The sequence below is a fragment of the Bombyx mori genome, chromosome 15, assembly GCF_030269925.1.
Source record: "Bombyx mori chromosome 15, ASM3026992v2".
Taxonomy (NCBI): Eukaryota; Metazoa; Arthropoda; class Insecta; order Lepidoptera; family Bombycidae; genus Bombyx; species Bombyx mori.
The window spans coordinates 4,695,294-4,711,044 of record NC_085121.1 but is presented as its reverse complement, the minus strand read 5'-3'; the positions used below and the strand labels follow the sequence as shown (position 1 = coordinate 4,711,044).

The following is a 15,751-nucleotide window of genomic DNA, read 5'->3' as shown; positions in this document are numbered from 1 at the left end:
CGATGCGCAAAAAATATATATTATTCTAGGTCTATTAAAATAATTTTAATCCTACAGCTAGATTCGTTAAAATAAAAAAAATTCAGGTATTTCAACATTAAATTAGTCTACTGTAAAGTTCACGCATTGTCGCTTAGTCACGTTTGCCTTTCAACCGTCGATATATTAAAATTATTAACAAATCAAGGACTTATTAAATTAAAATATAAATTCTCATATCACATAAACATGTAATGGAACAATTGGTTTTGTGATAGGTGTGGACGTGGGGCAAGGGAGATTATTTTCGGCTCGGTCATGGCTGCGACGCTCACGTGCGTCGCCCGACACTCGTCGAAGCGTTGCGCGGCCGGAGAGTCGTTCACGTCGCTGTGGGAGCCTTACACTGTCTGGCTGTAACTAGCGATCATCAGGTATGATTTTTATTTTATTTTAATTGCTTAGGTGGGTAGACGAGCTCTCGGCCTAACTCATTTTCAGTGGCCACCGGAGCCCATAAGCATCTATAACGTAAATGCCGCCACTTACCTTGAGATATAAGTTCTAAGGTCTCAGTTTTTACAGCCCCACCCTTCAAACCGAAACGCATTACTGCTTTACGGCAGAAATAGGCGGGGTGTGGGTACCTACCCGTGTGGACTCACAAGAGGCCCTACCACCAATAAAGTGCAAAGTGTAGGCTGACTGATGGATGAGGCACAAATATGAACTAGATAACTGTTTTATAATCCAGTAAGGATGTGTACCTTACAATACAGTGATCTAAAACTCCTTTTCTAAAACTAACTAAAAAAATAAAAAAACTTAAATGATTTGTTTTTCTGTATGTTTCTAGGTGTGGGCGTGGGGCGACAACGATCACGGTCAGCAGGGTAACGGCACGACGTACGTGAACCGTCGGCCGGCGGCCGTGGCGGGCGTGGAGGGCGTGCAGCGAGCGGCGGCGGGCTCGTCGCACTCGGCGGCGTGGTCGCTGCGGCCGCCGGACGCGCACGCGCCGCACGTCGCGCCCCTCCCCTTCCCCACGCTCAAGGACCCGCTCGGCGTGCAAAGTCTCGGTAAATAACTATTACACTTTATTGAAGTGAAACTTCTTTAGAATCGTGGTGATTTCAAACTCGATGAAACGAAAAAATAAGTCTATAGAGATACAAACACATAAATGTATAGGATTCAGCCAGCGACAGAATGAGATAAAACACATTACACGTTCTCGATCTCCTCTTTGTGCGACTCTTCGTAGCATCCCCACTATCGTCTACTAAACATTGTCCATATGTATACTCCTGTGTAGTGGGATAGTCAGTATATCTATATCATATTTATAAGTTTCACTTCTACCGTGTGTGACTTGTACACACACACACACACACACACACACTTTTTTTACGATTTAGACGTGTAACGAAGTATACGCCACAGTATAATATTATATATACGGTCTGCGTTGCGGGTTCAAGAGTGTGTTTCGAGACCCGACTAGGAGCACATGTTTGTTAGAACTTTGGGATATAAATACGTTAAGGAAAAACTTAAAGGGTCTGTTCAATTATTGACACTACGTAGCATACTCTAAAGCAGTATTTTTTATTGGCGCTATATTATTCTTAATTATAAATACATGACTGTAAGATAACCTTCTGTACGTACTTAGCATTATGATTCTCTGAAAATCCGATGGTAGATTCTGTGAAGTACTACTCTTGCAAGGGTTAGTGTTAGCAAATTCTCTCAGGTTGAGCCCGTGAGTCACCACAGCTATTACAGCTACACCCGTCCGCGTGTAGCTTGAATAGTCTCTTAAGTTAGCACCAAATAGGTAGAGGGAAAGTTTAAAAAACGAAATGCATAACCAGTACTTACGCAATCCGCAACCTATCGCATTAGGACCACATTAATCGATTGCAGAAAATTCAATCTCAGTGTACATTAACGGTTTATTTCTGAATAGGTTTATATGCAGAGGAATCCACAGTTGAAGAACCGCAAGGGCCTCGTGCGTCTTTGGCAGCAGCTGCACTCGCTCTAGAACCACCGGTGGCTGTTCAACACGCGTTGTCTTTGATTTTGTTATCCCTGCACATTTGTCAAGTGAGTTTTCAGTGTATACATGAACAATGTTTATGGAAAGTGATAATTTCATTCTTATTTATTTATAATATATTCGTTAGTAAATATGTTGCTATCACACGGCTACACGACGTTATCAATTACAATAGCACTAGGCTGTATAAAGTATACAAAGAGATAAGATAGTGTACCTGTCAAAATTTATACCTAAAATTTATAACTTCAGAACCATGTTTCTAAAGGTGAGGGGCATTTACGTTGGGAGTTCTATGGGATACGGTAACCGATTAACCTCAGACGATCTCAGTACTAAATAACTGAAGTCACCGTGGCTTAAAGGTATTGTAATTTGCGTATTGCCTAAACAAAAAAGAGATAGACCTCTAGTCTCAATGTGGGCGATGGCATTCACATTGTCTATTTTTTTCGGTAACTACTCAATAACAAATGGGTTGTGAACTTGTTCATCCGTCTGCGTAATTAATAAATAAAGTATTGTACTTCCGACAAGCTTTTACTGATTAGTAAATTAGTAAATTTATTAATCTTTGGCTGTCTAGGCACGCAATCTACTGGTAGAAGCATTGCGGGCGCACGAAGCTACTTCGACTGCGGCTCCTGTGTCGGCGGCCATTGACACTGAAGACGAAGATGCCGATGGAGACGCACGCACTGGTGGCGGAGAAGCTCCGGCCGACAGAGCTACATTGCCAGTAATTATTACAATTTAATAACAATATACGTGGTCAAAGGATCTTAGACTAGTCGGAATCAACTTTGTGGACTTTATGAGGACAGCTAACCAGAAGAACGGTAGGCAGTGGCTTGGCTCTACCCCTAACATTGCTGAAATCTATTGGCGACAGTAACCTCTGACCATCAGGTGGGCTGTATGCACGTTTGCCTATAAGGGCTATTTAAAAAAAGCTAGACTGTGTGCTGATATACCCTGAACAGATTCAGAGTATAAAAAAATTGTTTAAAAATGTGCTATGAGAAACTTACCCCCCCCCCCAATTGCTAATCCCCTCTTTACTACATATAATAAATGAACAATTAAAAAAAAAAATGATTTTTATATTCTACTAGCGACCCGCCCTCGCTTCGCTTCGGAAAGTATAAAACACACATGAAACAAAAAAAAAAAAAATTAAAAAAAAATAAAAAAAGTAGCCTTTGTTCATCAGGGACAATGTCGGCTTCTAATGGAAAAAGAATTTTTCAAATCGGTCCAGTAGTTTCGGAGCCTATTCGAAACAAACAAACAAATCTTTCCTCGTTATAATATTAGTATAGATAACGTGCGTAGTGTTACGAAAAAGTTCCTTAGCGATTTCTCAGTAGATCTTTCTTGTTACGTACTATTCGCCTCTGGAACGAGATGACATATCCAATCTTCAAGCAAGAGTTCAACAAAGTAACGGCCAGGCAGAGATTCAACTATGCTCCTCTCGTTCCATCGGTGATCATTGGTTTAACGCTCATGATTAGGTATTCCGTGTCTGTCTTGAAAAGCAATTTACAAAAAAAAACCCATAAACAATAAAGAAGATTAGTATTGTACTATTGTGTCTTACAGAGCGGTGCGAGCAGCCCTCTCAGTGGTTCTATGTCTTCTCGACACTCGGCCGTAATGTCTTCGAGTGCTGTATCCGTCGCAGCCGCCACCATGACTGTGCAACAATCCGAAGCTCCAAAGGTAACAAACTCAAATATCAACAACTAAAAAAAAACTATACAATTTTTTTCCTTCTGGATGTTTCTTAAATATTTCGTGCCGCTTCCCTACTGAGTGTTGCTAATTTTGCTGTTAGATATAAAAAAAAAGGGATTTTATGCCCTGGTCACTAATACCTTTAAGTATTACCTATTTTACTACCTATTTTAATTCATATTCTTATTTTTATGAAAAATGATAATATGGAGTGAAATGAAATGAAAATGATTAATTTGAGACATTAATCAACTGGGATGAAATGAAATGAAATGATATGGGATGAAATATAATCTTAGTAAAATGGTAGTCATTTACAGAGATTTTTTCAGTGGACTTTTTGGATGATCCCGAGAAGTTACATCTAGCGGCTTTGTTTCATTTTCCTACATTTGTGCACTTTCACAGATATTAAATAGTTAATAAACCGCCGTTATTACACATTTAAACCTGAAGAAACACTAAATAGACAAAATAAAACAAATCACACAACTTCACTCCTTGCGTTCCCGCCAAAAAGTCTGTTAGATATAAGAATATTTGTTGTAGATGGAGTTAGATGACTTCACGTCGCAGCTTGGTGAATCTGATGCGAGAGCACTCGTGGATTTGTTAAAACTGGCAGCGGCGGGTCGAATACCCGATGCTAATAATGCGGTCAAAATTATTAAGGATGTTCTCATGTGTATGTACTATATATGAGTCGTCTATTATCAAAGGTGGCAATCTGTGCATTTGGACAAAAAAATGTTGTTGATATGTCAATACAGATTGATTTGAATATAATCGTCTCCTTCAAAGAATACGGTTCAAAACCTGCGTTAAATAAAGGTTAATACTTAACCTGTTATTTATCTAAGATGTCGTTCAGAAGAGTTTTGTGACTGCCAATGGAATACAAAGTCAATAATTCGTTTTTCTGATTTACCAATAATTGTCCAAAAGTCACATTGCCGGCTTTGATAATAGTCTACTCATATTTAAATGTGATAGCGTTGTTCAGATAAGGCTAAGTTTAATAGTGCGGGTAATAATGAAAAAAACAAGAAATAATCTCGTGTGTTTTATATATAGCTATATATTCATTGTTTGAAAATCAAATAAATATTTCGTTTGGCGACATCAACATGAGAATGAGTTCTAAGTCAGTTTTACAGTACAACGGCTGCCTCGTCCTTCAAAAACGCATTACCGCCCTATGGCCGAAATAGGCGGGGTGGTGGTACCTACCGTACGGACTCACAAGTAGTATTCGATTGCGTAATTTCTTGTGACATGTTCTCGAACCAAAAACCAACAAACGTGTCCTAGGCTAGTTTACAGTGACGATATCCATGCGTCTTTATCATCATCATCAGCTTATAGCAGTCCACTGCTGGACATAGGCCTCACCAATTGTTCGCCAATGAGCACGATCCTCGGCTTCTCTCATCTAGTTCCTGCCAGCCACTGTGCACAGATCATCACTCCATGCGTCTTATTTCTGTACATTTTTAAATGATGTTTTTTATGTGATTCCATAGCTCTATGCGCCAGCAAGCCTGCCGTAGCGGATATGGTGGTGGAGGTGTGCGTTTGCGAACTAGAAGAGGCCGCTGCGGGGGGAGGGCGTGCCCCCCCGCAACCTGTAACAGTGGACAGTCCGCACCCTTACGCCGACGATACGGATATTTCGGGTATAGTTTTTATAGATATACCTTCAGGCGTGAAAGGCTATTTGGCGACAGTTATCTTTATACGCGACATTTATCTTTATAATTAAAGCTGCATTTTATTAGGTATTAGTATCAACAGTTTGATGTTTTTGATTGAATTTCAATTAAGTTTACCCCATTCGTTTAGCTGAAGAATTGTTTTTGTCAAGATATATTTTCCAAATTTTAAACTTTTAATTGTAAAAATATCGCTTAAACGAAATAGCCTATATATGTATGTTAGATGAGCATACAGCTCAAGTCCGAATGATAAGCGGTCACTGGCAGGCACTGCTACGTTAACGTCTCAAAGCCGGAATGCGAGTTTGGATCGTGGCGCTTTACCACCAGAGCTTAATTTAAAAAAAAAACAATTTTGTTCTTAGGTGTTGTCAAAATTCCGGGAGCATCGTCGTTGCGCGTGGTCTTTGAGCAGGGATGTTCGACGGAGAGGAGAAACGATCCTTTGACGATATCAGACAGCACTGGCCGCGTGCTCGCCACGCGCTCGGGCCGGGAACCGTCTGATTGGGCGCAGGAAATTATTGTTAATGGTAACTTAATACACACTCACACACACACGAACATAAACACCACCTTTTTTATTTGTGGGTCATTATATTTGTATATTGTGTTTAAGGTGATGAACTTCGCTGGAGATTCACAAGCGACGGCTCGGTAAACGGATGGGGTTGGAGATTTACCGCTCATCCCATATTACAAACACACGCTATAGCGGTCAGTGTTTAAAGTGTTATACTAACATTTAATTATACAGTAAAATTTGAAATAAAACACACGCTTTATTACATTCGAAGGCAGACAATCTAACATCCCGCCTGATCGTGAATAGTTATCGTTGTTCTTTGACATTGGTAATGTCAGAGGTATAGTCAATAAATGATGATATCCAATTTAATGTTTACTTTTAATTTTTGCTAATATTTAAATATATATATTATTATGTTTGTTTACAGGAAAGCGGATCAGACCGCTATGTTTTGTCTTGTCCCTCAGTTGAACTTGCGTGGAGATTGTTGGATGGGCCATTACTGACGGCCATATCTAATGACCACCAGCTCGCACCGCGGCTGGCTCAGGCATTAGCAATCTGTGCTCAGATGCCAACATTATGTGAGTTTAAATTTTATTTTCATTTTTAAATATCACGCTCCGCTATGTCTACAAGTAATTGTATGAAAATAATTGTCACGCGTCATTTATCGTGCATTAATTCTGTATTAATAATTTTATATTGCAAACAACAACTGCACCACAGTTGGATTAATGGCTTAGGAAGCAATAAAAAAAAAAAAAAAAAACTGGGTTTGAGTATTTTTATAAAAGTATATTGTTAAATTAAAACTAGGATACCTGGATGAGACAACAGTCAGGTTTGGTTGTTGGATTAAGACTATGTTGGTAAGGTGGGGCCGGCGAGACTCTAGGATTGGAATGTGATGACGGTGCAGCATATGTAGCGTAGTGTGTACTAGTAGTTACATGGGACTTTCGTAACAGAACGCATAAAGACAAACATAGGCATTTATCTTTACAGATTAAATTACATAGACTAAAGCTAAATCATTCAAAATATATAAAAATAATAAAATCATTTATTGCCTTTTACACTAAATAAAATAAAATATAAAAAAAAGATAAAAAAAAAAGACAAAGGCAAAAGAGGCTCAGCTAATGTTGTTCAAAGTCGATAAATCGAACAGCACTGATTTTCAGTCACCCCCGTTTCCCCGGTTCATTGCGAGAATGAAAGCTAGGTATGTGTGTACAGACTTGAAACGTAGTTTAAATTAGTATAAAAATAAGAAAAACAAAACAAAAATCAAATTAAAATGGTGAACCCGAATACAAAACATATTATTATATAAGCACACACAGTAATAACCTGTGGGCAGCCTACAACGAAACAACAATGAAAAGAAAATAATAATTATAAAACATATCACATTATTTATTTATTTGTTTATTCAGCTTCATGCATAAAGGTACAATGGCGGACTTAATGCCTGAGGCATTCTCTACCACACAACCAAGGGTGGTGTAGAGAGTACTGTGGTAGATGCATTACTTATTGCGAGACTTTTTGGCGGGAACGCGAGGAATGAAGTTGTGTGATTTGTTTTATTTTGTCTAATTAATGTCTCTGCAGGTTTAAATGTGTAATAACGATGGTTTATTAACGGCTTAGACCATTTTACTGAGATTATACTTCATCCCTTATAATCTCATTTCATTTCATTTCGTTTTCATTTCACTTCATGCCATGCTTCAAAATAATCTACTTCATTTCATTTCATAATATCATTTTCATATAAAAAAGTTGCGTATCATTAAAATTAAAATAAGACTTGACCTAAAGGTCTTAGTTACCAGGTTACAAAATCCCTTAAATCAAAAAATACTTATTGCGTAAATAACAAAATTGATAATGATATTACATACAGATACAAACACATATTAGAAGTTGCATCAGATAGTTCTCGAATACAAACTAGTTTGTGTCGGTCGACAGCGTGGCGGGCGCGCGTGTGGTGCGTGCGTCGGCTGCGCGGCGTCGTGTGCGGCTCCGGCGACGGAGAGCCGACCACCGGCATCCCGCCCGCGCTGGCGCACCTGCCGCAGCTGCTCCAAGCTCAGTACGAAAACGAAGAGCCGGCTCTCAGGACCGGCTCGCATCTCATGCACACTCATTATATGAAGGTTAGATTGTGGTTATTACAGAAGTAAAAACATTGCTGTTGCATTATTGTCTTTTTTTTATTGCTTAGATGGGTGGGCGAGCTGGAACTGTAGCCCATAGACATCTAAAACGTAAATGCCACCATCCACCTTGAGATACGAGTTCTAAGGACTCAGTATAGTTACAAAGGCTGGCCCACTCTTCAAACCGAAACGCTTATTACTGCTTCACGGCAGAAATAGGCGGGGTGGTGGTACCTACCCGTGCGTACTCACACGAGGTCCTGCCACCAGTATACCACCAGTCAACCATAAGGCTTTTTATATTATTTAGAAGGTTTTCCATTGTCATGTTCCATGCTGACGCCCAAAGAGTATATCGATTTTACAATTATTTTGAGAATCCGTAGTTTTAATATTTTGGCATTAAAACATTACTAGTTAATCATTAACAATATTTTAATAACTGTGTAAACATATAATTAAAACCTATTAAAGATGTATATGAATATTTATACAGGAATTAGCGTGGTTAGCTTGCGGCCTACGTATCGACTCGCGTGTGTGCAACGGGCCGGACTCGTCCCGCTGGGCCTGGTTCAAGCGGTACTGTCTGTGCATACGCACGGCGGACGCGCTCATCCGCCGTAGACAGATGCCGTCGCCATTCTTGGGCGACGTCAGGAAACGACTTGCCGACCTCGGCGTCTACAGCGAGGAGTCGACCAGCGAGGCGCCCTACGCCTGGGAGGACAACACGAAGTTCACAAAGCAGCATGACGAACAGTTGCTGCACTGGGTCAATAAGTGAGTTCTATGGAATACTAGTGATAGCTATCTAGGTAGGCAGCGGCTTGGCTCTGCCCCTGGCATTGCTGAGGTCCATGGGTGACGGTAACCACTCACCATCAGATGAGCCGTATGCTCGTATGTCTACAAGGGCAATAAAAAAACAAGCTATCTGTATGAAAAACATATCGTGGGTCGATCGTGTACTATGACAGAAGAAATTACTGTAACAAAAGTAATCACCATTAAAAATAAACGGTTAGGAACGACATCTGAAATTAATAATAATAATTTATTTATTTCTCTCTTAAAGGTACAAGGTACATACAAATTCAAATGGAAATAAATTAACCTTATAATTTATTTTGTAAGCCTTTGAAAGAGCTGAAGTCTGTACTAGGTTCAAAGACCTGTATTACTGATCTCCAGGCTCCCTCCTTCTTAAGATAGATTAGGTTAGGTTAAGTCGTGAACAGATGCTGCGGACTAGTGTTGAGAGATCATTAGGTGTTATATTTTAAGAAGGTCATTTTACGTGTGTGTGCGTGTGTGAATGTGTGTGTATTTGGGTGTGTGTGTGTGTGTGTGTGTGTGTGTGTGAGTGAGTGTGAGTGTGTGTATATGTGAGCGTGTGCGCGCATGCATGTTGTATTGTGTATGTGTGAGTATCTGCATCTATGCGTGTTTATTATTACTATTACATAGGTATAAATAATTATTTGCTTAATTGGGCTCGAAAACAAAAAGCAGATTACTTCACAGTCTGGAGTAAGTTCTCTGTTTGCTCGTAGTCTAGGTCGTGAAGCCAATTTGTTAGTGCATGTTTGCATTGGGTCTGTGTCATGGGGTATATATTGATCAGCTTATTGATTTTATTGTATATGAAGCTACTTAGGAAGCCATAAAAGCGTTGAGCTAACGATGTAGAAACAAGTGTTGTGGGACGCACACCATACCCGCGCCGCTGACTTACGAGCAATGTCGGATCGTATGGAGTTTTCGAGTGTGTAGTCATAATAAGATTAAGAATAAATAATTTACGGACAGAAAGGACTTTACAGGTTTTGTAAAGATCATTTGTAGGAAACCTATAAGGGAGCCGCCATCCAACTTTTAAAATACATCTCTGGGCACGTTCAAGTTTTAAAAAGTGTGTTTTGGAAGACCCGCCCCATGCCACTATGCAGTACTGAGTGACTGATTGACAGAGCGCTAAATAAACGAGTGTAAGTACGTTCCTGTCGGTAACATGACGCAGATTTTTAAAAATGTAAGTGAGTTTGCGTAATCTGGACGACAGAACGTCAATATGGGACTGAAAGGATAATAGGTCATCGATCTGTATACCCAGATACCTAATGCAATTTGTCCTGGCAAGGGAGGGGCAACCGCAGGCAGTTTGTCCAAGAGGGTTACAGGAGTGGGCTATAAGTGAAAAAGGCGAAGATGATATTTTACCACGCGTAGACAGGGAAAAAGTGACGTACTTAGTTTTATCCACGTTCAGTGTCAGTAGATTTTTAGACAGCCAGTCAGTTACGGTGTTCAGGCCACATTGAGCAAAACTAAAAGCTGCCTCCCAAGAACTGCCATGAAATACGAGAGCAGTATCGTCAGCATAGGTGTAAATAGACCCGTTTGTGATATTTAGTTGACATAGGTCATTTATATATATTAAAAATAGGGTAGGGCCGAGAATACTGCCCTGTGGCACTCCATATGCTATAGGGAGTTCGTCACTGATAAGGTCACTGATTTTGACACATTGACGTCTGCCCGTAAGGTAGCTCCTGAAAAGAGAAAGCTGATTGCCTCTCAACCCAACGGCTTCAAGCTTAGTTATGAGAGTTGGGATAGAAATCGTGTCGAAGGCTTTAGCTAAGTCCAAGAATATACCAATTACTTTGTTCTTTTTATATAGTTTTGTGACAATTTCATTAGTTAAGTTTAAAACTGCATCGCTAGTCGATATACCAGAGCGGAAACCATATTGAGAGGGGGAGAGAAGGTTGTATTTGTCTAAGAATTTTATGAGTCTATGGTTCATAATTTTTTCCAGAATTTTTGAGAGGGTTGGCAGAATAGAAATAGGTCTGTAATTGTTCGGCAGACGTCGGTCCCCCGTACCCTTATAGATCGGATGAACTACTGCAAGCTTAAAGACGTCGGGAAAGACTCCAGTAGAAATAGCCAGATTACATAAAAACGTAACTGGAGCTAGAAGGATGTGTTTAAATTTTTTTAGAATTATCCCAGAGATATTATCCGATCCAGTGGCACAGTCTGTTCTGAGACTATTTATTAGGGTTTCTATCTCGGATTGGTCAGTTTCCAGCATAGCAAAAGTTCTTAAATGAGAAAACAATAAAGGTACTTTTGAGTGTGTTTTTTTTGCATGAATATTTAGAGCTAGTGAACTATCGACATTGGCAAAGTAATCGTTGACCGTATTAATAGAGTTTGCGGGTCCTGCGTGTGTGAGAAGGTCGTTCGCATGGGTATTTTGTTTTTTGGTATGTGTTATAGTTTTAATCGTTTCCCAAAGCTTCTTATTATTGTTTTGAGCATTTTTTATTTGGGCCCTATCATAATTGCTCTTAGCGCTTTTTAAAAGAGATGTACAGTAGTTCCTATATCTTGTAAAAGTTAATTGAAGAACTTCATTGTTAGGATATTTTTTCACTTTTTTTGTAAGTTGTCCCGGTTTCGGAGGCATCTCAGAAGCCCCGGAGTCATCCACAATTTTCTGAGCCTTTTGCGATGTGGTACAACTTTTAGACTCGTGTTTTCAAGAATTATGGTATTAAGAGTGTTAATAAAATAATTAGTAGCTACGTTAGCGTCAGTGGAGTTGTATAAAATGGAAAAATCAATTTGAAGTAATTTTTCATTAATTTTGTCATAGTCAATAAATTTTCTTGTTTTATTATTTTGAGTTAAATTATTATACTGGCTTGAGGTATGAAGAAATAGAAGTGTCGTGTCGTGGTCGGTCAGCGACGTATCAGCAACCAAACAACAAGCATGATTTTTTGATTTTAAAATAATATGGTCAAGGCATGATCGATTTAATCTGGTCGGGAGTTCGTGTGCAGGTAACATTCCGTGATAAGTTAGCAACGTGAGATAGTCGTGAGAACGCGAATCGATATTTTTCTCGGAAATATCAATGTTTATATCGCCAGCCAAGACAATATTTTTATAAGAAGAATAAGACTTTAAAAGTTCATTAAGGGATTCTAGAAACAATGTAAAATTTTGTTGAGCCGGTGGGCGGTATATAGCAATAACTACGGTATCCTTGTTTATCGTTAGTGCGAGGCAGTTAGCGTCATGAATTTCCGGCTCTTTAAAATATATTTGAAGCTGGGTGCGGCTATAGACTATAACTCCCTCATTTTGAGTGCGGTGACGGCTAGTAGCAGCCAAATTATAACCTTGCATAACTGGTATGGGGGAGAGTGAAGCAGCCAACATTCAGTGAGTATAATCAAGTCCCATGTCGTTCCACTACGTTCAAGAAGGGTAGTTAATCCATCAAAATTTCTATTTATACTTCTAATGTTTTGGTTAAGGAGCTTTAGAGCACCCTGGTGTAGACTGGCAACATGGTGACAGTCTTCTATCGAACAAGTCACTACGTCGGCCACCGATACTCGATCTAAATCAGTGTGTAAATGGTTAAGGGTATCGAATTTTGTATATTGTATGAGTATAAAATTAAGTTTATAAGTTTAATTAGGAGGAAAATATAATTTGTTGCCTTGTTAAATTGTGATAATGTTTGTTTTTCCCAGGGTATATATAAAGTAATAATATATGAGTCGCTTAAACTATATGACAGATAAAAATAGGTGTACAGATAGTTAATTTTAAATGTTAATGTTAATATTATGAATGGGGAGCATGTGCTGTATAAATGTTTTAAGTAATAGCATGTTATTGTAGATGCAGACGTATGTGTAATCATTTTGTGTGTGAAATTAAGTGTAGGTGTGTGTATGTGTGTGTAATAGTCTGTGGGTATCTGATATATCTTATGTATAAAAAAGAAAGTTACAAAATTGTTTGAACATAAATAATGGAAAAGTAGACAAACCAGTGGTTGAACATAACTGTTTAGTCATTTAGCAGTAGACATTAGATTTTGAATATCTTTTTCGGAGTTTACACAATACGGAACAGAACTAGCAGTTTTCTTGATTAAAATCTTCCCGTGGCTTGGCCAGCAGCTGTCACATTTTCCCTCTTTCTGAAGTTTGCGCCCCAGGAAATATAGATGCTTGGCTTGAGAGGTCAGAAATTCAGTTATATAGATAGGTGTTGGTGGGCCAGGCAGCTGGATAGAAGCGGTCGAGAGCTTAGACTTTCCATTCTGCTTATTATATAATCTTGAAGCTTTCAGGATATTATCTTTAGTAGTAGCTGTATCAAACTCAACGATGACGGTACCAGTAGATGAAGATTGATGTTTTGGTTTAACTCTGTATATATTTTTAATGTGGGTAGTTGGAATATCATAATTAATAGTTGTGCCAATTTTAGATAATTTTTCGCTTAAGGTGTTCTTATCTTCAGGTTTCGAGATTTCGAGATTGGTAGATTGTTTATTTCAATCATTTATATAGATAGATCAATTATTTATATAGATAGATATTGAAACAAAACTTTAGTGGGTTGATTTAAATAAGAGGTTAGCGTGAGCGTAGTCTTCTGCCGTTTGATAGATTTCATTATTAAATTAGTATTATATTTAAATAATTTGGTCTTCCGCAGTGAAGGAAGATTTTTTTTTCAATTATACGACTATATTTATGTGATATGTTACATGATAGTCTCGAAGCAATCATGCATATTGGTTATTACAGTAATTGATACTTCAGCATTATGTCTCAAAGTAAACAGCGACTGTAATGCCACGATGATTATGAGCTTTACGCACCCCTTTATTAAGTTGATATTTCAACTGTTCCGTTATTTTTTTGTTTATGGCAATTGGAATAAAGATTCTGTTTCTGATACTTTTAGACGTCCAGAGGACTGGACTGGTTGGTGGGGCAGTAGTTCTCGTGGCTGTGCCGTATACGGCTGGGGACACAATCATCGCGGGCAATTAGGTGGAGTTGAAGGGGCTAAAGTGCGAACGCCTACTCCCTGCCACGCCCTCGCGGCTCTGAACCCCGTGCAACTAGTGGGCGGTGAACAGACACTCTTCGCGGTCACCCCAGATGGGAAAGTCTATGCAACAGGTACCTATTTATCGTCAGCATTTAATAATTTTAACATTTGGATTTTTGTTGGGTTAAATCGAAATATATTTAAAATTGGAACCCAATTATTATTTCAAATGCTGAGCTTCCATTTATGCTTAATATTCGATTCATCCTAAACACACATAAACTAAAAATGACGTCATTCACACAATTGAAAATATAAATTATCTTTCTTTTCAATTCGTTTTATCTACTGTGCTTCTAAAAGTTAGAGGTTTCTAAAATTTCAATTACGTATCAGCAAAATGTATACCTACGTATTAAAAAATTTGCCCCCAGAAATATTGCCTTTAATCAATTTGGTAAAAATAGTGTAATGAAAATTTTTGAGTCTAAATAAAATACGTTAACGATATTTTAAACTAGGCCGTTGTGTATTTACAAATGTCAAGTAATGATGATGACAATAGCTATTGACTATGCCAAATTTCCTGGCCCACCGTAAAAAAAACCGTATAATTCGTGTTTGAAAACAACGGTACTTTTATTAGGTTATGGAGCGGGAGGACGATTGGGCATTGGTGGAATAGATTCGGTCTCGCAACCATCGCTGTTAGCATCGATACAACATGTGTTCATCACTAAGGTATCTTTTCTTACTCTGCTCTATTTTTGGTTGCGTCAACAAATTTTCTAAACTTGGAATCTTTAATCATATCCAAAAAAGTTAGTTTTTATTTCTAACAACGCTGGCTTCAGCTTTGTAACATTGTTTGGAGGTAAGAGCTTGTAGACAAAAATCTTGGTCTAGTTATCCGTTGTATACGGTTCTTTTCGTCATACTCATAAAATATATTTTTTTATTATTGCTTAGATGGGTGGACGAGCTCACAGCCCACCTGGTGTTAAGTGGTTACTGGAGTCCATGGATATCTACAACGTAAATGCGCCACCCACCTTGAGATATAAGTTCTAAGATCTTAAGTATAATTACAATGGCTGCCCCACCCTTCAAACCGAAACGCATTACTTCTTCACGGTGAAATAGGCAGGGCGATGGTACCTACCCGCGCGGACTCACATGAGGTTACTAATCACTGTTAATTTAGTAATCAATTATTCTATCGCTTTATAGGTCGCATGCAATTCCGGTGGAAAACATTGTTTAGCCCTCTCTGCCGAAGGAGAAGTTTATAGTTGGGGCGAAGGTGAAGACGGAAAACTCGGTCATGGAAACAGAGTGTACGCTAAATTCACCATAAAATGATTAATTCCTTTGTAACCTAATTGTTTTGATTAATTTGGAGGTTTTTTTACTTGTTATAACAGGAGCTACGATCGTCCTAAGCTAATAACGGCCCTGTCCGGACTAGAAGTGGTAGCCATTGCGTGCGGAGGCGCTCACTCGGCGTGCCTAACTGCTCGAGGACGCATCTACACCTGGGGCAAGGGGAGGTATGGACGACTCGGACATGGAGATTCTGAAGATCAACTCGTGCCTAAATTGGTAAGGTTTTCCGTAAAATACACATGACGCGCGAATACACCCGAAACTAATTTGTAATGTTATA

At 38.9% G+C, this 15,751-nt stretch overlaps 1 protein-coding gene across 2 annotated transcripts in view; it reads left to right on the top strand.

Moving 5' to 3' along the window:
• Positions 1-15,751, top strand: part of LOC101735945 (probable E3 ubiquitin-protein ligase HERC2) — a 73,837-nt gene that overhangs the window by 42,415 nt on the left and 15,671 nt on the right. For both annotated transcript variants that reach the window (XM_038015651.2, XM_062672441.1), the window contains exons 60-75: positions 258-413; positions 836-1,058; positions 1,952-2,091; positions 2,631-2,783; positions 3,650-3,769; positions 4,334-4,469; positions 5,308-5,460; positions 5,865-6,032; positions 6,119-6,216; positions 6,456-6,612; positions 8,012-8,199; positions 8,699-8,985; positions 13,996-14,216; positions 14,732-14,826; positions 15,316-15,422; positions 15,510-15,687. In XM_038015651.2, coding sequence (XP_037871579.1) covers positions 258-413; positions 836-1,058; positions 1,952-2,091; positions 2,631-2,783; positions 3,650-3,769; positions 4,334-4,469; positions 5,308-5,460; positions 5,865-6,032; positions 6,119-6,216; positions 6,456-6,612; positions 8,012-8,199; positions 8,699-8,985; positions 13,996-14,216; positions 14,732-14,826; positions 15,316-15,422; positions 15,510-15,687 — 2,580 coding nt within the window. The remainder of the gene's footprint in view (positions 1-257; positions 414-835; positions 1,059-1,951; positions 2,092-2,630; positions 2,784-3,649; positions 3,770-4,333; positions 4,470-5,307; positions 5,461-5,864; positions 6,033-6,118; positions 6,217-6,455; positions 6,613-8,011; positions 8,200-8,698; positions 8,986-13,995; positions 14,217-14,731; positions 14,827-15,315; positions 15,423-15,509; positions 15,688-15,751) is intronic.